At 40.4% G+C, this 22,882-nt stretch overlaps 1 protein-coding gene across 3 annotated transcripts in view; it reads left to right on the top strand.

The window, feature by feature from the left end:
- The window catches only part of TRIM24 (tripartite motif containing 24), a 120,815-nt gene that overhangs the window by 78,594 nt on the left and 19,339 nt on the right, over positions 1 to 22,882 (top strand). For 2 of the 3 annotated variants that reach the window (XM_090043265.1, XM_090043264.1), the window contains exons 4-15: positions 1,121 to 1,253; positions 1,566 to 1,682; positions 4,006 to 4,120; positions 4,805 to 4,951; positions 9,832 to 9,949; positions 11,454 to 11,716; positions 12,165 to 12,335; positions 13,801 to 13,980; positions 16,542 to 16,677; positions 19,376 to 19,448; positions 20,982 to 21,150; positions 21,748 to 22,061. In XM_090043265.1, coding sequence (XP_089899391.1) covers positions 1,121 to 1,253; positions 1,566 to 1,682; positions 4,006 to 4,120; positions 4,805 to 4,951; positions 9,832 to 9,949; positions 11,454 to 11,716; positions 12,165 to 12,335; positions 13,801 to 13,980; positions 16,542 to 16,677; positions 19,376 to 19,448; positions 20,982 to 21,150; positions 21,748 to 22,061 — 1,936 coding nt within the window. The remainder of the gene's footprint in view (positions 1 to 1,120; positions 1,254 to 1,565; positions 1,683 to 4,005; positions 4,121 to 4,804; positions 4,952 to 9,831; positions 9,950 to 11,453; positions 11,717 to 12,164; positions 12,336 to 13,800; positions 13,981 to 16,541; positions 16,678 to 19,375; positions 19,449 to 20,981; positions 21,151 to 21,747; positions 22,062 to 22,882) is intronic. The other variant, XM_090043266.1, reaches the window with a different exon arrangement.

The following is a 22,882-nucleotide window of genomic DNA, read 5'->3' as shown; positions in this document are numbered from 1 at the left end:
GATCCTGGTTTTCTCTGATTTAAAAATAAATTATGAATTCTGTAACTAAAAAAAAATCAAATTCTCTGACAAAAACCCCAAAATCCATTGTTAAAATTAAAAGCCCCCTGCAGCCCCCCTAGCCCTGCTGGTGCCCCTCACTCTCCCTCCAATGACCCCCCAACCCTGCTGGTGCCCCTCAGTGCCCCAAAACATCCCCATACCTTACTCGTGCCTCTTGCCCCCACCCACAGCCCTGGCCCCCCAGCCTTGCTGGAGGGGGCCCCCAGCTGCCAGGCCTATGGAGCCAGGGCCCCAAGTCTGCAACTCCCTGGCCCCAACAGCAGGCAGCTGCAGCAGAACCAGCCTGGAGCTGGCTCCCCCACTGCTGGTGCTTGCTCGGGTGGGGCCAGGGCCAGCTCCTGGCTCCCCCCAGCCCTGCCGGGGCTCCCTGCACAACCATGACCTGCAACCCCCCAGCCCTGCCAGAGGGGCCCCCAGCTCCCTGCAAGCCCCATTTACCTCAGGCTCCAGGAGCAAAGAGTGAAGCTGAACTGAGTGGAGCTGTGGCTGACTGAGAGCCTCAGGCCCCACCCTTTCTCCTCCTCCTCCTCCTCCTCCTCCTCCTCTGGGCAGGGCTGGGGTTTCCCACCCTGTTTGCAAACAGCTTTTGCAGGTTGGAGCTCAACCAGCCTGTAAAGCTGTTTGCAAAAGCAGGGAATCCATGGGTTTCTCTGCTAAAAGGAGAAATCCATGTTTTCTGTTTTTCCATGGGAAATGGAAAACCCAGATCCCTGCTAATGACATCCATCAGTCTTCCCTGTCTGTCCTCCCATCAGGATTTTGGGTAAAGTAAATCCAAAGTATGATTTTCAGTCTGAGGTGATACTATATCAGTGCTTTGGCACATTGAACTTCTGTATTTTTTTTCTCTCTGGCTTTTGGATGTTCTTACTCTGTCCTACACTGGGGAAAAACTTATTGCCTTGAAAAGGCAGGTAAAAATACAGCAATTCCAAAACAGAACAGAGAAGGCAGACGTGGAGGCAAGAGAACTAACCAACTTCGGACTTCAGTCCTAGGTAATAAAACATAATTTTCTTCTTGCTAATAGGAATGTAAATCCTCCTCTGTTTTACAGAGGCAGTTGGTGTAACCAGTCAGCGACCTGTGTTTTGCCCTTCCCACAAAAAGGAACAGTTAAAACTCTATTGTGAAACTTGTGACAAGTTGACATGCCGGGACTGCCAGTTACTGGAACACAAAGAGCACAGGTACAATCTATATCTATCTGTACAATCTATTTTTGTGCAACTAGCAGAAGATACTTTAATATGCATGATGAATTAACTCTGAATTGCTTGTAGACCTGGTCTCAAAACCTATTACTCTTAGTTTATATGAAGAACATAATTACAAAGTGGGGAAAAAAGGGAATTTGCTACCATGCGTTTCCATTTAATGATGACAGTCTATCTTAAAGCTACAGTTGTTTCCTTAACTACATGCTCTTTGCAAAGTAGTCTTCCTTTTAGGAAGCATGGCTGAGACTTTGCTTATATGTAAATAGTTACCGATTATTGCAGATACCAGTTTATAGAAGAAGCTTTTCAGAACCAGAAAGTGATCATTGAGACGCTTATCACCAAGCTAATGGAGAAGACTAAATACATAAAGTTTACAGGGAAGCAGATCCAAAACAGGTATGCATTACATTGTCAAATACTGACAATAGGCTAACACATTTATGTAAAATGTAACTAAATACAATCAGAATGCCAGAGTGTTTTAATACATGTAAGGATTTTTCATTATTGAAAGACTGGAATAATTTTAATATTTTCAGTTGGCTTTGACCCTTGCTTATTATCTTACATTTAGTCTTAGTTATATAACTGTTCTGTTTATCCTCCATATTTGAAGATCAGCAAAAGGTCAGACTCAGCCCAAAAAGTGACAAAAAAATGCCAGAAGGCATTGCAGTATGTCCTTCCCTCACCCGTATTAATTTTCTTACAATGTATCTATCTTAAAAGGACAGGTTATGACTCATGTTCTTGTAATTAAAAGCATGTGACAGATTTATTTGAAGATATGTTTAACGATTATATAATTGGGGGTTGCAATTTAACAGACAAAACTTAAGACTAACTGTACTTGCCCTGGTTAAATACCAGGGGTGGGTTGTTGCAAGAGGTTCTACAGAAAAGTTCAAAGGCTTTGGGAATGCAGACCAAATCTTACTCTGGTTGTTGGGAGATGGGAAGCCTTACTATCTTGTTTGTCCTTTGTCTCTTATCTCACCACTTTCTGGATGCTGGGTACACACTTTATACTTTGCTCACCATCCCCTTGTTCTTGCATGATAGGAAAAAAGTAATTACACCCTTCCCTCTCTCTTCTTCCCTTCGCCCCCCAGCATCTTTCTCTTAAAATTATGTGCAAGAATATTCTTAATCACCTGATACACTTGTATAAGGGAAATCAAGAACTGCTTGTTAAAGTTCCATTCATACTACCAGCAGTCAAACACAGTGTGTCACAGCTGAGTTGCAAACTACTGGGCCAAGTGGCCAGGCCCAGGGTCAGAAACCAGTGTCCAGAGCCAGGTATTAGATCACGGAAAGAGTCTGGAGGCAGCAGGCAAGCTGGAACCTAGATGCTGAAGGCATTATCAGGGAGCCAGAGTAGTGTTCAGGAACAAGCCATGGTCAAGAAGCCAGAATTGGAAGGCTGCAAATCAAGTTAGAACCAGAAAGCCAAAAATTAGGATAGAGTCAGGAAGCTAAACATAGATACTAGAGTCAGGAAGCAAAAACAGGCACAAAGTCAAGGCAAGGTGTTGGGATACAGAGAGATCCACAAGCTCACCAAGAGACTTGTGCAGAGAGCTCACTCCTATCTCTCCTGATGGTTGTATGTCTGTGTTTGGGTGGGGTTGGCTTCCTGCCAACACAGCAGCCAGTGATTGGCTGCTAAAAGGTTGCCTCATCCCCAGCTAGAGCAGTGATTCATCATCAAATGAACAAAACCGAGAATGCAAAGATGACTACAATACTATCTTATTTTTGGAGACACCTCATATTTTGGGTAATAACTTCTAACTTGCCATGACAGCTGAATGAATTACCTGGAATTTGTACCATATTTGCTCACATACCACATGCAGCCTTTTCCCATGAAATCAGCCCTCCAAAATAAGGATGTGTATTTTAAGCAAAAAATATAATTTTTCTTTGATGGCATTCAGACACTGTCCTCTGGTGACTGCAAAGATGGGTGTTATTTGTCTCTGACCTATCAAGTAGAAGGGGAGGAGTCCTGCATTGAGTCCATAGTACAGTAAAAGCTCTGTTATCTGGCATCCCCCAGGAATGGAGGATGCCAGTTAATCAAATGCGCCGGTTAATCAAATGTGCGCTGTCTAGTGTACTTCCCGGCGTAAGTGTGCCAGGGGACAGGGAGGGGGGCCCTGCACAGGCTGCTTTGCCCTGGGCCATAGGCTGAAGAAGTGACTAAGAAAAACTCAGCTTGCGGTGGCGGAAATGGTACTTCTGGTTTCACTTTTGCCGTGTCCCTCAGATGCCAGTTAGTAGAGTTTTTCTGGCTAATAAAGTGCCGGTTAACACAGCTTTTGCTGTATCTTGATCAGGCTTGTGGTGTAAAAACAACACTTTATTTACAGGAATGTATATAAGAGACTTCAGTAAAGAAATAATAGTCTTGCTACTGCCCTTGCAAGGGTTTGGGGCCTAGTCTTGCTGCTATCTTGCCACACCAGGAAATTCTTGCTGCCATGCCTAGTAGGTCTGTGCGAAGCAGCTAGTATTCACTTTGGATTAGGCCGATTCGGGGACAGTGATTCGATATGGGGGGGGGGTGTGAATGAATGATGCATACAAAAAGGAAGCCACTTTAGTCTGGGCAATAAGAAAATAATTCCATTTCTTAAGTCTGAAGGAGTTGTGGTATTTTGTTGAGAACACTGCTAGTCAACTTAGTTTTATAAATATTTTTTATTTATAGAATCCTTGAAGTGAACCAGAACCAAAAGCAAGTTGAACAGGACATTAAAGTTGCTATATTTACACTGATGGTGGAAATAAACAAAAAGGGTAAAGCTCTGTTGCATCAGCTAGAGGTAAATTGACTTTTGTTAAAATTATAAGGTACAAAAATTCATCTTGTCAGTGTTTTATAGGAGCTTTTAATCCATTAAAATTTGAGTATAGCAAAGGCCAATTTTCAAATAGGGTGTCCCATTAAGAGGAAGTTTCAGATAGGGCTGTGCAGGGAAATATTTCATGCAAAAGCAATTTTCTTTTCCAGTAACTTTGAATTTCTATTTGTATTTCGTTTTCTTGAACCAGAGCTGGCCTTTCTCACAGCCCAGCTTCTTCTGCTTGGTTGTGCAGTCAAGTCATAATCCTGTGCAGCATGCATGAAAAGTGTTGCCATCTAAGTGATTTATATCACAAATTCATCTGTCCAAGTTCACAGTAGCAGCAAAACAAAGGAGAGAATTGTGCATGAGGGATCTCATCTAAACATTTATCTAAACACTACTTCAAAGTAAAAAAAAAATCCCACAAAGAAACTTATTTTGTCACTTAAGAAAGGAGTTGGGAATCTGAATATGAAATGTACTAATTTTACACTCCTCTTTCAGAGTACAGCTATATTTCAATTTTATTTTCAGAAAATTGAGATGGAGCCATTTGGGTTTTTAGTGAAGTTAACTATTGAGTTTGTGGGTTAGAAAGTAAGCGTTAATCTACTTCATTTGTAAATAGATAGTTTTCACTGGAAATATTTTTTCTTGTAGAGTCTGGCAAAAGAACATCGGATGAAACTTCTGCAGCAACAGCAGGAAGTGGCAGGTCTATCTAAACAACTGGAACATGTCATGAATTTTTCCAAATGGGCAGTTTCCAGTGGGAGCAGCACAGCATTGCTATACAGCAAACGTCTGGTAAGGTTAGGAAAAGATAACAGTAGTCCCTTTGTTGCATACAACTGCTATATTAAATGGAGGTAGTTAGCCATGTTAGTCTGAAATTGGACAAAAGGCAGGGTAGATTATGCACTTCAGAGACTAAATATTGAGCACAAGCTTTCATGAGCTTGAGTTCACTTAATTAGATGCTATAAAAGGACAGCATAGAGCAGTGTATAAAGTGGAGTAAGTGATTTCAGTACAAAAGGTGGGGAAAAGAGGAAAGTAAGGTGTGGTGGGGGGGAGATAGACAATGCTGCAAGAGGAGTATAGGAACAAAGGGGTCACAAAGCTAATCCAGGTAATGGGAAAATAATTCGTAGTTCCTGTTTAAACCATGCTTAACTCAGTCTGGTTTGTGGATGACTTCTTGTTCTGCAGTTTCCCATTCAAGCTGGATTTTAAAAGTTTGCTGCCTGAGGTCAGCAATGGAGTGCCCAGGGAGGCTAACGTATTCTGCCACAGATCTTTGTATCTTCCTGCAGCTCATGTCAGATCGGTGTTCATTCATCCTTAAATTTCATAGACATTTGGGCTGGAAGGGACCCCAGAGGATCACTGAGTCCAGCCCCAAATGTAGAGATCCCCCTTCCTGTCCAGTGTAGACAGCAGATGGGCACTGTAAGTGGGTGATGGTATATGATGTTGATAGAATTGAAGGCAAATGAACCTTGGATGTTGTGCTCCTTGTTATTTGGTCTGGTGATGATATGGTCTTTAATGATGTGGAGGCATAGTAGGTATTTGGGTCCTTTGGAAAGCCTGGTACTTCAGTAAGGATGGGAGTTAGTCTGTGGCTTGAGAGATGTCATTTGAGGTTGGTAGTGCTGTCTGTAAGCCAAGGCAGGTTTGTCCTATGTGACTACCGTGTGATGGTCATTCTTTTCTAGAAGGGGTTGGAGGTCGTTAATGATGTATCTTAGGTGTTCAAGCTGCAGGCTGTAGGTAACAACTAGAGGGATTCTGTTGCCTTTTGTCCCAGGGCTGGTATTGTACCAGGTCAGAGCAAGGTCTGGGTCTGGCTTTGTTGATTTGAGTGGCTACAGTTTTGAGATTGTAATAGTATGGAATCTTTGCTCCAGAACCTTAAGGTGTTCATTATGGTTGGTGGGATTGGAGCAGATAGTCATAACAGAGCTTGGCTGTAGAGGATGGGTTTAGTGGTGTGCGTAGGGTGAAAGCTGGTGGTGTGAAGAAAGCTGTGGCAGTTTCATGGTTTCCAATACAACATGATGGCAGTGTAGCCATTACAAATATTTACTGTAGTGCCAAGGAAATGAACCTGCTGGGTGGAGTATGTCAGAGTTAGTTTGATGGAGGGATGGAAGTTGTTTAAGTTCAGGTAACATTTTTCCAGAGATTCCTTTTCATGTGTCCATATTATAAAGATGTCATCAATATACCCGAGGAAACAGACTTCAAGGTCTGTCGCAAGTATGTTGGCATATTTGGGGAGCCATGTGAGCTCTGCCTTTGACATTTGTTTATAGGTACAGGGAGTCCCCAGACGTGAAATAATTGTGTTAAGTCAAGTAATATCACTCTTAACACTACCAAGTCAAGTAAGGCAAGTTTCTGCATCTTTTATATCCAGGAATTCATCTTGTTTGGTGCAGAAATATATAGTATTATACATTTTCACAAGATGAAGATGATGTTCAACTTTTTGACCTCTGACCCTCTTGGCTTTGCTCCTGCAGCAATTTCATTTTTAAGGTCTACCACTGAAATGTGGATCGTTCCTCCTCTGTGGAGAGGTATGAAATAATACTATTAACCTCTATTAGGATGAGCTGTTCTGTGTGCATGTGGTACACCATTAGGACAATTTTTCTTACTACTTGCTACATGTTGAACTCAGAGAGTGAAGGAATCCAAACATAATGGATAATTGTTTAAACTAAGGTTACTCTGTGGCTGCCTAGTTGTCAGTCTAGTCTCCTATTAAAGACTTCTGATACTTGCTCAGTGTAACTGACAGCTTCAGTTAGAGATGCTGTTGTTTGGTTGGTGTAATCTTTAATAAGGCCTAATGTTATGAGTTGGGAGAGACCCTTCAGGGCTAAGGATGCATCAGCTGTGCTGGAATTGGATGCCACCTTACCCTTTGACTGTGGTCTTGGGAATCCTGAGAAAAAAATGCAAAACTTTTTTTTTTTCTTCAGGTTTTCAAATAGGTCCATGAGTAAACTGAGTTTAAGTATCTTTAAAATCTTGTGAAAGGACGTCTGTAGTAGAGTTGGGAATAGAACCTGAACCTGGAATAGAACTTGAACCTCCAGTCCGGTGGTTAAACCACAAGGACTATATTGGCAGTTTCCCTAGATGGAAATCACTGCTGTATAGCTCTTCAAAGAAAGAACCATAAAAAGCATGGCCTGCATGCTATATAACTGAATAGATGCACACAACTTTTTCAGTTTTGCTCTAAATGACTAAAGATGCAAAGAACTTGTGTAAGCTATAAGTACAATATTTTACTTGGTTAGGAACATGAACATCAAACTGAATCATGCTTATTTGTAATTATTTGGAGTCCACATCTAGTTCTTTTTCCTGTCATCAATTCTATATTTGGATTATTACATCCTGGGAAAATCTGGGCAGCTATTTCAATGCCTTAGCAAATTGTAGGGATAATCTCAAAGAGACAAATAAGAATTAAGTGCTTAGTTCTTATTAAAGATATCTGGGAATGGACTGTCCAACCTTCTGTGTGCTTATAGAATTCTCTTTCAGAAGGGACGTTGTACAGAGCAGCAGGGGAAGCAATATCCTCTAAAATATCCTATCACATGTAGGAGGAGGACCCAACAAATTCAATTGCACAGACAGAGCTGAGAGGCCCTGCCCACAGGGGCAGGGGAGGGGGCTGTGGAAATACGTTGAACTGTTTTCAGAAAGAGGCCCATGTTTTCACCTAACCTTCTGGCATAAACAAAACACCGTTAACTGGGGTGGGAGGAACAGTAGTGTTTCTATTCAGGCAGCAGTGAGGGAGTCTATTGAATTCATGGCTTATTATCATCTGCCTGATTCCTAGTAATCTCTTTCCAGGCTTCAGGTGTTACTGACCCTCTCTCCTTTTTAATAGTCTTGATTATTCAAACTATCCTTTCTTCTGTCATGTTGCTGTCTGTTAGCCAGTCCTGGTAATGTCTCTCTTTGATTTCACAGCCCTGCAGACTGTTTCTGTCCCTAACTGAAAACCTAAACTCGGGTGTGGTAATATTAACTCAGGTATAGAAATGACTAACAGGGATGTATTGGAGGTACTGCCAAGCAGCTCAAGAAGGCTAGATTTTATTTTATAAATCTGAATGCAATATGCATTTAACTATAATGATTGTGGAGCTAATAGCACAGATTTTTTTGACTTTCTCTGCCTCGTTTGTTGTAGTTTTTAAAACTTACTAGGTACTGTAGCAAATTAGTAGACATCTAAATAGTTATTTGTTTTTTGCTTTCATCTTCAACTGAACAATATAGTACTAGCCCCCTAGCATATAAGTGAAGCTTCTAGTTTCTCTTTAAGTAGAGAAAACCATGTTGTGTTATAAATGATGATGTGCCACACCATCTTCAGCCCTTCCCCCTTTTCATAAGCCTAGCTCTGCCCATGCTGTCATTTATAAAAGTTACCCACAGAAGGTAACAGTGATCATGTGACATCTGGAGAAGAGTAAACAAATGCATACAGCCAACCATGCTAAAGACTTGTTACAAACTCTTTAAGTAGATAAAAGTGAGCAAATATTATGTAGTCCACCTTATTCTGCTAGTGTCTGAGAACCCTATATTCAGTGTAGCAGAGGTCTAAGCTTACGTGTTCCCATATGTCCTTTTAAATTAAAAAACAAACATACATCAAGATTTAGACATTAGGAAATAAAATAAATCTGTCAAAATAGTTGGGGCTGTGTCAAAGTAGCCAAACAAAGGGTAATTAATGTCTATGACAAGGGGAAATGAGTTAAACAAAAAAACAGGGGTTCAAGAGACATCTAGGGTAGAACATTTCCTCGAGAAGAAAGGGTTTGAGAACAAGTCAAGTTAGGAAGCCAAAGAGAATACAGGTACTGAGATCTTTTTTCTTCTCTCTGAAGTTCTTTATTATGTTTATAATAATAAATATATATAATATATATATAATAATAAATATATAAATATAGCCATGTCGGTCAAGGGTCAGCTGTTTCTCTTGAAATAAAAGCCCAAGAAAACACCTTTTCCATCCTAATAAAAACTTATGTTTTAATTAATATTGCATTCACTTGAAATATTTTACTGTTTTGTTTTTGTTTCTGTTTAGAACATTATCTAAACATTAAATCAGTAGGGTTGGGGTATTTCAAAGAAAAATGCATATGAAAATTCTGTCAAACAAAATTTTAAAAATTCTGTTCCAGTTTAACTGGGATTCATTTTATTTGTTACCAGTGTAAATTCCTTATATTAATGCTTCTGACCAATAAGATGGGATAATAAACTTTCTGGGTAAAACCACAAAGATCTGGCACAGAGTAGTGAGACCTGAAAACTTTCAGAAAAGAGTCATGTTAAAGCAACAAAGCCTTAGTTGCATTTAGGAAAGTGTATGTATTTCTACACCTGGAAGAACTTTGTTTGTTTATTTGTCTGTCATATTGTAGATAACAGGTATGCAAAATTACTTGGGGCTGAGCAGTTGTGAAACCCTTCTTTTGGCTGATTCAGTTAATTTCCATGCTTTTCATACCAGTTCTGCAATTTTATTCAGGTTAATATTAAGTCCTATTATTGCCTTGCAGGGACAGTGGTAAGAATCATCGTGGAGAACACTTCACCCCAAGTAAATTATATTTTTTCACTTCTAGATTACATATCGGCTACGGTATCTCCTTCGAGCACGATGTGATGCCTCACCAGTGACTAACAACACCATCCAGTTTCATTGTGATCCTAGCTTCTGGGCTCAAAATATTTTCAATCTAGGTATGAAATGGCTCCTATTTTCCCTTTATTGATTTTAGATTTTATCATGTCTATAAAAATAGCTTGGCCAAGTGAATGGTATTCCAGTGTCTTTCATGCATTCTTCAACACACCTCTAATTCATAGAAAGAAATTATCCTATAAAGCATCTTTGACTCAATGCTCTGTGGCATGAGAACAGTGGCAACTTTTCCAGGCAGTAAACCTCTGGCAGTACCTTTATGATTTTAGCAGACTGAGGTATAAACCATATGGAACTGGGATAAAGGGAGAAATAGGGGCAAGGAACAGTGAATGAAAAATTATCAAGCAATAGTTCTGGTTTTAAGAGGTGTGAAAAAGTTTTCTGGTGGAGTTGGATCCTTTCTCCTAAATCTTGCCTTTGCCACGTGCCTTTCCTATCGTGCTTTTCATGCACATAAATGGAGAGATGTGCAAATGTGGTTCATCCGTATTCTCTAGGCAGATTGGATTGTTATCTCCAGGCTGGTATTTACATTTTCTTTATCACCTTCCAGTGGCTAGTACTCTATGGCAGTTACTCATTTTACAGGCAGTAGTTTTTTCAGTGAATCTACTGAGTGTACATGCTAAACCTAATAGAAAAAAGCAGTACAGTAGAATCAAGGTCAGAAATTAGTTTCTAGTATTTCTCTCTTAAAGGTTGTGACAAATGCTATGTCTTTCTTCTGCATTTGCTAAGGTTTTGTTTTTTTCTTTTGGTTGTCACTATCTCAGTCTTTCTGTAAGAGCGTAGCACTGCACATACCTGTCAGGCCTCTTGACCTTTGGTCAGAAACTGCAGACAGTTTTATTCTGTAGAAAAAAGGTGGAAAGGGAAAATCTTGGTCTAAAACGTGCTTCTATAACAAGCTCTGTTCTCAGAGGGACCAAACAAAAAAAAAATCCTCCAAGCTTCTTTTCTGCCACTAACTGGGAAACAGAATAAGAAGAGGGGCTCTGACTCTATTTCCAGAAATGTATCTTCCAGCCATGTGGTAATGAGTACTTGAATAAACATATATAAAGCTGTTTGCTGTTTCTTTCTGATTCACCATTGAATTGCTTGTTCTATTTGTGTATGCTCTATTTCTGAGAAATACTGACTTGGAAGATTGAATATTTCAGATTATCAGAATGAAGTCATGAATAACTTTTTCTAGGATTTCATATTTTAGAAGTTGCAGACTCCAATTGAATTAAGTTTTTAACCATTGTTGGTGTGAGATTCTGGAGGCTTCAGCAAGTACTGGGATAAACAAATTAAGTAGTTTTAGGATAAAGTTTAATAAGCTTTAGGAAAGTACTATAACACAGCTGCCTGCAATTGTACGGTACAGGGTCGACAACTCAAGATATCCTTCTGTTCCTGTGACCCTAACTGTCTACCCAGCCTTCAGACTGTAGGATTTTCATGGTCTTTATAAAATGAGGGACATAATGAAAAATTCAGTTTTCACAAACAGTAAAATGAATATTGAAACATTTGTTTATTTTTAATCAGGTTCTTTGGTAATTGAAGATAAAGAAACTCCACCACACGTGCCCAAGAGCCCTGTGATGGAAGCAAATTTACAGCCACAAAGTGGTTTACCTACAAACCAGCTATCTAAGTTTCCAACACAGATCAATTTAGCTCAGCTACGACTCCAGCACATGCAGCAACAGGTCATGGCTCAAAGGCAACAGGCTCAGCGAAGGGCAGGTCCAGTGGGTCTACCAAATCCGAGAGTTCCAGGACCAGTGCAGCAAGCTCCTACTTATCAGGTAAATGAGGAGTGTTTCAGGATGAAGACATGTCTGATTGTCATTGTTGCAGCAGAAAAGTAATGTGGTAGCTTCTGCAGGTGTTATTTCACAGGACCACAAACTGGTAATATGAAACTATAATTTTTAAGGAACCCATGTTGTATTAATTTTACTAAGTCTTCATTGCACATACCTGTAGAAGTTTCAGATAACTTTTAAGTATTGCCTCTCGCCCCAAAAGTTGGAACTATCTCATCAAAACCTTTTGACTCTTACTCTGGTTCTAATGTTCAAGATGCATTGGTGCAGAGATCTGAATTCTCCTTCATTCAGACAAACGATTATTTCAGTACTCTAATTTGTTTGTCATATATCCAGAAGTTTGAATGGGAAATTGAGCCAAAAGCATTTTCAGAAGTGTTTATCAGTGTTCAGACAATTAATTGAGGGATTGTTTCTCTTCCAGCATCCACCTCCACGCTTGATTAACTTTCAGAATCACAGCCCCAAGTCTAACGGGTCCGTTCTTCCTGCACAACCACAGATGAGGTTTCCCCAGACCCAGAGCATACCAAAACAAACCATAAAACCCAACCCATTACAGATGGCATTCTTGGCACAGCAAGCTATCAAACAGGTAAACTGTCTTTTTACTTCACCACTCAAACTAAGGCTAAATGCTAATTTTATAATTTTACATTCATTTAACTTCCAGCGTGAGTTTACAGTGTACAGAGACTACTTGTCTGTGAGAAGATACCTGAAGTTTTTTTCAAAATATTAATGAGATGAGATCATTGTCCATCCCATTCTGTCTATTCTAAATAGATGAAGAAAAGTTAAATTAGTAACTTAAAGTATATTTTGTTTTGATGTCTTTTGGCCACAATGCAGAATGTAATACAACCATGTCCTGGACACTGCAGTCAATGGACTGCCTAGTTCACTTGTAACCAGGCAAAAGCTTTATTAAGCATCTACAATGATACTTTGGAGTTAGATCTGGAGACTTACAGATGAAGAGAGAAAATAAACTGTGGACTTCTGATCAAATGATCAATCCCAAGCTGATCAGTGGTTGAAGTGGAGTAAAATTAAATACATCAGATACATTTTAGTGCTTCAGTGAGGCAAGCATATATTAAACAGCATATTGATGTACATATGTTCAATATTTTGAAGAAAAAAAATGCAGATTACCATACCACCATAGAAGGACTCTTGTCTGTGACCTGAAAAATGGTAAAATAGGACCATGGTGCTTCTTGCAGTGACCTCAGTTGCATCAGAGAGGAACTTTGAAATGAACTGAAGAAAGCTGTACAGCCCATATTAGAACCAGTAGTAACAAGAAGCACCTGAATCTGTGAGCCTCTGAAAAAGTAGTCTTTGTAAGTCTTTGTCTCAAGTATTTTCATTATGCTGTAAAGTCTCCTGGAACCCAACTATTAAACAGAATTACTGGAGAAGAATTGTGCAGAATCAAAATCTGCTTTCAGTTATATCTATGAAATTTTAGATCTAAACAAGGGTGAAATTTGGCCTGACTTTACTTTTTCATTCTTGTTATTGGGTCAGTACAGTTGTTGCTGGCTAGAGTCCCAATCAGTGGTTCGTTTTTGTTTTGCTTCATTTTTCTGTTTGACAAATGACAAAAGAACCTCTTGGATTCAAATACCCAATATTTCCTACTGAAAAACCTGGTTTGTAATACTAAAAATATAACAGCAATGTCATATTCAGCTTATTATCTGTAACACATTCATGCTACTAAAACTATTATAGTCAATATTGTGCCAATAAAGTCCCAGACATATTAATGCATATTAACTGCAGGGGGTAGAGGTTTTTTATTTTTAAATATCTTATTTGTTTCTTCTACATGTTATTTCTCTTCTGCTTTTCTTCTTCCTATGTCCTGAGTGCCTTGTTTTTGAAAATTGATGGCTACAAAGTAAACAAAGTTTTCAGCTCTGCTTTCAGCTCATTCAGCTAACATGCTTGCATAGCTCAACCATTCCTTGGTGTCCATATACATAACAGACATCTGTTATGCAAAGCAGCAGTAGTGAGTTGTGGGTTTTCATTTTTCTTTTTTTTAGTGGCAGATCAGCAGTGGACAAACTTCGGCTGCCCCATCAACTGCAAGCAGCACAACATCCACCCCATCCAGTCCTACAGTTACTAGTGCTGCAGGATATGATGGAAAGACATATGGTCCACCTCTGATAGATTTGAGTTCTCCACTGGGTAGCTCCTATAACCTACCTTCTCTTCCTGATGTAAGGGTAACATACAAACAGTTTACAGTTATTCTGAAGTGAGGTCAGTGTGTGTGAAAGGTGAACAGTCGTGCAGACTAAAATTCTATTTTCTGCCTTTCCAAAATCATGCAGTGTAGAAAGCAACAGTCCAGATTTGTCTGCATGGTCCTGGAAGTGTTTCAGTACTATTCAGGAGGGACTGCCATAAAATGTTAGTCCTATCAGAGTGACAGTGCATATTGTGACTGCACTCTCTTATATAGATGCATACTGGCCTTAATTGTCCATCATCTTGAGTACTGCCTACAAAATTGGATTTCCTTAACTTTGAGTGCCAGTGACCACAGTAAGATTTGGTGATGTTATATGATAAACCTAAAACCTTTAATACATGCCTGAAACTTCTAGTTTCTTGAAAAAAATGCCTTAAGTCATTCATCTTTTTCATTACTTTTAGAGTAGGGGGTGGGAATAAGGAGCTCATCTTTCTCCTCAACATTTGTGTATCCAGGGGAGGGAACTTTATAAATTTAGCATTTATTATGAAAGGGAGACTTGCTGCTTTTAAGCAGTCATCAGTTGATCCATTGTAAATGTTTCATTTGTCCACTCCTGTTGTGTAGTAAGTGAATCAATTACTTGCTCTTAAATGAAAGAGTTGATAAATTATTAGTTAACTCCCACTTACTAGGAGACAGAGTACATACATAAAACAGGGACTGGAGATTCAGCTGACCTGCAGCAAGTCTCTTTGTACCATTTTCAATCAATAATAATTTTTTTAGAGGCCCAAGCTAGACAACTAAATCAGAAATTTTTAACTTTAAGCAATCTACTTCATTGTGCAGAAAAAAGTAGACTTATTTGCAAACTTTTGAAAATTATTTTAATTTTCACGCTTTATTGTAGTTACTTGTCACCAGAATCTCCCTATTTCTCCCTTCTGTCTCAAGTTTTCCCTGATGTAGTCTCAGACCTTAAATAGCTTACCTGATTTTTTTTTTTTTTTTAACTGAATGCATTGACACAGATATTGCAACAGCACAGCACAGTGAGGTATATTTGCATAAAACATATCGTGTGTGAATGTTTTAAATTCTGTTCCCAAGTTAAGTTGTTCAGTTTTCTAGCTGAACAGTATTGTTTTACAACACTAGGGTTTCAAAAGGCCATCTCAATTATTCAGTTTGTATAATAGTCGAAGTAAGTGATGTTTTTACTGTATTTACTCAAATCTAAGATGAGGCTTTACAGTATTTCCCCAAAAGGGGGTGGAGGGGCTTGTCTTAGATTTGCTGGTAAGTAGGGGGTGAGGGAGGGGCAGCTGGGGAGAAGGGGCCAGAGGGCTCATGGAAGAGCCCCCCCACCTGGCAGCACTGGTGGGTGGGGGCTTTTTGAAAAGTATCGGGAGCTAGGCTGGCCAGGGCAGCCATGGGGGGTTAGGGGAGAGCCTCCCTTCTCCCCCAGGCTCCCCCAACCCCCCCATGGCTGCCCTGGCCAGCCCAGCTCCTGATGCTTTAAAAAAAAGCCCCCACCTACTAGTGCTGCCAGGTGGGGGGGCGATCCCCACTGCCCCACGCCATGTGGGGGGCTCTTCCATGAGCCCTTTGGCCCCGCATTGCTCCCCAGCCCCACCAAAGCTGCCCTACCCGCCCCAGCTCCATCCCTTTAAGGAAAAAAAGACACCAGGACTCACCACTCCTGCAACAGCCTCAGGGCTTTGGGGGGGTTCTCATGTGGTGGGGGGAAGCAGGGATTACCCCCACCAGCAGGAATGATGAGTCTGGGTTTTTTCTCTTTTTTTTTCTTAAAGGGCCTGAGTCACATTGGGCAGGGCAGCCGTGTGGGGGGCTGGGACAGCAGGGGGATGGTTTGGAGGGCTCATGCAGAGTCCCCCATGCAGCATGGGGAAGTGGGGATTGTCCCCCAGCTGTCAGCACCCGGTGAGTCAGGACTTTTTTTTTCTCCAAGTGCCAGGAGCTGGTGTGGTTGGGGCAGCCATTGCTGGGCCTGACTGATTTAGAAATTCGGCTGATTCAGCAGCAGCCGAATCTCCAAATCAAATTGGGATGGTGATTCAAATCACCTAATCAAATCACTGTCCCCTGAACTGGCTGAATCTGAATCCAAAGTGAATCCTAGCCGCTTTGCACAGGCCTAAATTAGATACCTAGAAAATTATAAAAATGTATAAATCTTCCATATATAGAACCTAATTGGGGTGTCATCTTACATTCAGGGTTGTCTTAATTTTGAGTAAACACAGTGCATTGGAGCAAGCTTTGTCTTTAAAAAAAAAAAAAAAAATAGACATATCATTCTTTTGTCATAGCTGAAAAGAGAACCAGTTAACTGACCTTTGTCTGGTTTTACTGAATATGCATGACCTCTGGATGTGCTCAAGCACAGGTGAGACATGAGTAGCTTCTTATCAGGTAGTTTGTGACTTAATCAGTTTCACACTAAATGAAATGAGCATGTTGAAAGAGGATTTGGAAATACAAACTAAAATAATCTTTACCGTGACTACATAGAAAAGATTCTATCCTAATGATAATGGTCTTTTTTCATCTTTTTAGATTGATTGTTCGGGAAACATTACCCTGGACAATATTGTGAGGAAAGATGGCGTTGTAGAGCATACCCAGCCAAAACCCCCTTCAAACAGAACCGTCCAGTCTCCAAATTCATCAGTGCCATCTCCAGGCCTCTCTGGTATGGTGGCTACTTGGTTTCACTACGACTTTCAGTTTACCTGATATAGTGGGGAATAAAACATATGAGAGACTTTGCTTGCTGATCTCAAAATGTCCATTTGTCTTACTGCATTGTAACGGTGTCTTCTAATCCAGCAGTTCTCAACCTTTTTTCTACCAGGACCCATTTGTAAACATCGATGGCCAGTCCTGACCCAGTAAATAGTTTTAGTAGAAAACAGCCCCCTGGCCCTGCTGGTACCCCTCACTTCCAACCCACAGCCCCCCACCTCCACAGCTCTGCTGGTGCCCCTCACTCTTGACCTGCTGCCACCTGCCCCTAGGCCCCCAGTGTGTTTGGCTGGTGGCCCCCCCAGTTTTGTGTGTTCACTTCAGGCAGACTGGCACAGGCAGGAGCTGCCTCTGTGGCCCAGTGGGCAGGAACCAGTGCAGGAGGGCAGAATGGGACAGTGAGATTTATTGTTGCCACCACTGGGACCTCACTGTCAGCAGTGGTGGGGAGTAATGGGGAGGTGGGGGCTGGGGGCTGTGCTTCCCTCACCTCCTCCCACTGCCAGTTGCTCGTGCACTGGGCTGCAGCTCTATTCTGTCGTCATGGCCCAGCTGCCACTGCCACTCCCCTCAGAGTGCTTACACTGCCCGCCACCCTACCTCTCCTCTGAGGCAGAGCATGGCCTGAGGGGGAGCAGCAGCCAGGCCATGGTGGCAGGGTAGAGCCACAGCCCAATGCACAAACAACTGGCAATGGGAGGAGGTGAGGACAGCACAGGGCCTTCCCCCTCCCTATCCCATCTGTTACTCATCGTGCTATTGGCGTTATAGCTGGTGAGGGAGTGGCAGCAGCAACGAGTCTTGCTGCTCCGCTCTGCCCTCTCACATTGGGTCCTGCCTTCTGGGCTGCAGCCCCGGGCCTGCTGTGGGCACACAAATCTGGGGGATCATGGGCCCCTCCCCCCGCCGCACTATGTCCCCCCACCCCATAGACTTACCTGCAGTGAGCTGCGGGAGCTGCTGTCTACACTGCCTGGTTGCCATGTCCATGTGTGCACACGCACATGCACGTGGCATGCCCAAGGCTGATTGCCCTCCTCCTACTCCAGCCACAAACCGCCCCTTGCAGGCTGGAACTCTGCCAGCCTGAAGGGGAAACCTGTGTTTTCCCATGTTTTTCTCCTTTTAAAGGAGAATCCATTTTTAAAGTTTGTTAGTGACCCTTTCATATATTTTTGTGACCCACTTTTGGGTCATGACCCACAGATTGAGAAACCCTAGTCTAATCCATGTCAAATGCTGAGAAATTCAAGGTAAGGAAGAAGGCTGAAAAAGAGGAAATAGGAGATGTGCACCTGGCTCATGCTTAGCATTGTAGACAGAGGTAAATGGCCAGATCTTAAGAAATATCGTGGAGCAAAAAGTAACAGAATTTAGACACTGTTTGCATATGAAGCTGCAAAGTGAGGATAGAGTGAAAGGTAATGCCAGGTTTAAGCCTAAGTGTCTGTGTGAAGGAAAGGGGGCAGCATCTATAGTGACTGTAAGAATTAAGTAGCTGGTGATGAAATTCAAATTTGGGACTGTCATTAAACTAACTCTGGCAAGGCATCCAAGAGAAGGTAGAATGAGATGAAGAATTGATGAGAAGTGGAGAGCTAGTTTTGTGGAATATTATTTAGCTGCTACACGATGACAGCTGCAGCCACATGAGCAGATACGTTGTTAAGGAAAGGAGTTAGTGCAGGAGAGATGTGGGCCAATGATGGAATTTTATGGACATGCAAAAGATATCCCTGAAAGAAGCTGAATGACAGAGATGGAAAGAAAACCAGAAACAAAAATCTATTTCGTTTTGTATTTAAATTTCACAAAGATATGTAAGGGGCAATTCTCCTTGCAATGTGGAGACACAAACATGCTACTTTGTAGACTAAGTGCGTGCAGTATGCTATATATTGGCTGCGCTGGCACACAGGCCCATTCCAGATATGTATTCGCATCTCATGTGCTGATACAGTACATAATGTAGCTGTCCGGAAACCTGCAGTTTGTGGATGCTAGTCAGGAAGAGAAAGAAGGGGCCTCCCCATGTTTTAGTTCCTATAGACAAGTGATTAGGATACTTGCCCAGGGATCTGAAGGAACCTGTTTTAGGTTTCCCCCACCCAGAGTAGATTTGAACCCGTTTCTGACTAACTTCCCAGCATGATACTCTAACCATTGTGCCACAGTTTAGGTATTACTCAGATAATTCTCCAGCAGTCTTTTTGAAGCTGGGCTCCTGCCACTTGCATTCAATAGCTATTACATAATAAAGATGGAGAGTAATGCAATGAGATTTGTGCCCTACTGGAAGCAGGGGTCTAGAGCCCAAGGCCTGCTCCAAGCCAGCATCCATTCAACTGAGTTTGTTCTCTTCTCCTGTCCCTAATTCTCTCTCCCTTGAGTGCCTGGTGTAGGATGGACAAAGATTTTTTTGGCTTGTTTAGATAGGAATATTCCTTCCTTGAGTCAGGAGTTGAATTAGATCACTTTCTGAGTTCCCTTCCAGCCCTTTTTCTTTTTTATGATTTTGTGATCACAACTTACTAATGAAAACTTTTATAGAAATCCCTTTGTGTTTCTTCAAGTAGAAATCAAATGTAAGATAATTTGTTTGCACAAACCTATCCTTATTTCTAATTTCATTTCTGATATTCTAGGAGCAGTAAGCATGACTAATATCCATCCTCCAATTCGTTCACCCAGTGCTTCTAGTGTCGGAAGTAGAGGCAGGTAAGCAGAGTAGATTTGGGGGAGGGGGAAGAAGCATAGCTTCAGTCTCAGGAAGAGTGTGTGCAGCCTCACCTGTTGTTAATTTCTACCAGTAATTAATGCTGAAATTCACCATACCCTGCTGATGTTGAGAAACTCGTTCCTATGCCTTTATTATACTATTGTCAAGGCTTAGAATACTCATTTCATGTTGGTTTTATTAATAGCACATGAAAGATTAAATAGTAGATTAAAGCGGTAGCCATGAAACTAATAGCAAACTCAAATATTTGTTTTTATAATCATATGCTGTAAATAATGATATAAAATTCAGGACAATCTCAGTTGTATTTTTAAGAGTCTGTGAACCTAGAATTCCTCAGTGAACCATAAATGACTTTAGATTTAGGGAATTAGCCTTACAAGAGGATTATCATTAAAGAGCTTTTTGCCATAATACAGTTGGTTAAGTAAGCACTGGATATTTAGAAAAAGAGACTGCAAAAAATTGTATACCAGGAGTGATGGAATATTCATGAACAAAATAGGGTTAATCAGGATTACCTAAAGGGAGCAGAGCCATTAATATGTTCCAATAAATTAAAGCATTACAGCTAACAGAATTTTTCATGCTGAGTATGGTTGTATTCCTTCATGTAGAAATCCAAATACTTGTAACAGTCTACATCTTTCTTAGGCTTGGCAGAATTTGATTTCTATTTTGTTTTAATAATCTCAACAAATAATATTGAAGTTTATTTTTAAACATTTATTTCAACTTTTAGCAATTTAAATTTTCAGGGGGTGTGGGGAGCAGAGAGCTTATTAGTGAAAGTATACCAAGCCCCTCATCTGCTTTGTCATTTTCTCTTCCTTTGTTCCCAGTCCCCTGGGGTTTCTGGGAGTTGCAGTACAAACTACAGTCAGCATGATTCTGTAGGACTGCTCCCCTTATTGTTGCACAGTATCAACCATCATTTTTCTTACGTTCTCTTTCTATACATTTTGATTATTATCAATGGAAATGTATTTTTTTTCCATTGGTCTGCAAGTATGAGGTGAAATAAATATTTATCAGTGCTTATTGGTAAAAATCATATCCTGCCAAACCTACTGTTACTCTATTGCACTTATGTAGTAAATGCTGTAGAGGCTTTGTATGGTTATCTTAAGATAAAATTGCTGGATTTCAGAATGTATATACGTCAGATAAACAAAGTTTTAAGTTCAGTATTTTCAGTTTTGTATATCTTTTTATTATAGGTTTTGCCCAAGAGTAGTGATATAGAAACTGGTTCTGAAATCATGCTCTTTAATTCTTTTCAGGATTGTATTTATAAAGGGGAAAAAAGACATTACTGTAATCCCATTGAAACTTAACCAAAAAGGGTAGGAACTAGGGCTAGGACTTGTTCCTTGGTGAAATTTGCTGAATTGCTCAGAATCTGGAGAATGGAAAATACTGTAAAATTTATGGATTCCAGATACCATCCCCATGCAGATGATATCCATTCTTACTGTGCCTTATTTCTTTTTTGTCCTCCTATTTTACAGCTCTGGCTCATCCAGCAGACCACCTGGAGCTGATTCTACCCACAGAGTCCCTGTTGTCATGTTAGAGCCAATCAGGATTAAACAGGAATCTAGTGCACCGAGTGAGAACTATGATTTCCCAATTGTCATAGTAAAACAAGAAACAGATGAAGAATCCCGTCCTCGAAATGTATGTTTAAAAATAAAAAAATTCCTTTGAGTTTTTGGTGTGTAGGATAACTTGCTTTTATGGGAGATAGAAATTATAACTGTATTTTGTTAGACTGGGATTTTAGGCCTTATTAAAAAGAGGGCATAATATTCTCAATGTTTAAAAGTTAAATTTTATAGTTAAATTTAGTTGCCTGAAAAACTGAAATGATCAGACTGCTGTCAGCCCCTGGAGATCCAAGAGACAGAGAGAGGTCTACAGACACTATGATTCAGGACATGTTTGGAGGTGTTTCTAATTTGAGTAGTATACTCAGTATTGGGAGGTTAAACATATAAGGCATCAAAACGCAATATCTTTTTTCTATTGGAGGCTGCTTAAATTTCAAAGCTAACTCATTGTGGTCCTGTTTTTACTGTTGTCTACATTTAATTGGCTGAAATCTGAAGAAAAATAGTAACTCCTGTTTAGATATCACAAGGGACATGACTATATATGTGTTACATAAACAGAGTGAAAAAAGAAGCATTATTTTATTTAATATTTTTATATTGATAATCTACCCAACAACAGGGTGTGCACATACCTCTAAGTTGTCTTTGCCTCTTTCTACAGGCCAACTTTTCAAGAAGCATACTTACCTCATTGTTGTTGGATAACAATCGTAATTCCTCTTCTGATGAAACTGTTTTAAGAACAGATGCTCCAGATAGCACAGGTGACCGACCAGGGATGCTTCAGGAGAACACATCCAATGGAAAGACAACATGGATAGGTGCCTCTCACATTGGGGATAGCAGAAAAGAGGATGACCCCAATGAGGACTGGTGTGCAGTGTGTCAAAATGGAGGGGAGCTCCTTTGTTGTGAGAAATGTCCAAAAGTATTCCACCTTACTTGTCATGTCCCTACACTGATGAACTTTCCAAGGTAAGAATTACCTAATGAATTTTGTCCACCTTTTCCCCAAAAGGAATTAATTTTGGGGTTATGAGTTGGAAACTTTCAGCTTCAAATGACTACAGTTGAAATTTGAGTTAGTAAAATCCAGGATACTTATTAGCGTAAGAGTGACACAGTTACAATGGACTAGAAATTGTGAAAAGCAAGGATTTCTTGGGGTGGTATATCTTACTGGACCAACTGTATAGTTGTGATAAAGTTAGACATGTTTCTGAATGCAAGTTCTTCTTCAGGTCCCTGACATTAGTCTGCCATTTTGCGGTCTTGCAAAGTGTTGTTTTAGTACCCTAACTTTAGAAATACCGGTGAGAACTCTAAATGCTATTTCCAATTACCATTAACACTACACAGATAGATTTGCTTTTTATCTTTTGAATTTTCAGGCTGAACTGAAAGAAGTGACCTGAAGAATAACGTCTTACATTCAAAAGCGTGTCTAATTCTGCCCCAGCTATACAGTTGGTCCAATTAAAAGCTATCACATAAGAAATGCTTGTCAGAATATATAGTGAAATTTGAGTTGTAACTTTTAACTCTTGCTGCTGCAAGAACAAATATGAAATACTGTACTTGCTTGGCAATTAAACAAAATTGCTTATATAGGCCATCTATTATTATCTGGAGCTACCAAAGTAGGCCATAGAATTACTAGTCTGTTGCAGAGTCTTTAAGGTCAACAGAAACTTTTAAATGCAAAAACCCCCCAAAGAATGTGTTTAAAGAAAAAGATCTGTTAGTACAGTATTAAACAAAGCTGTAGTTCAACTGTAGGACACCGTGTTTGGTGT

The sequence above is a fragment of the Crocodylus siamensis genome, chromosome 4 (genome assembly GCF_052110815.1).
Source record: "Crocodylus siamensis isolate JL-2025a chromosome 4, ASM5211081v1, whole genome shotgun sequence".
Taxonomy (NCBI): Eukaryota; Metazoa; Chordata; order Crocodylia; family Crocodylidae; genus Crocodylus; species Crocodylus siamensis.
Note: the sequence above shows the minus strand (reverse complement) of the source record. Positions and strands in the feature narration are given on the sequence as shown.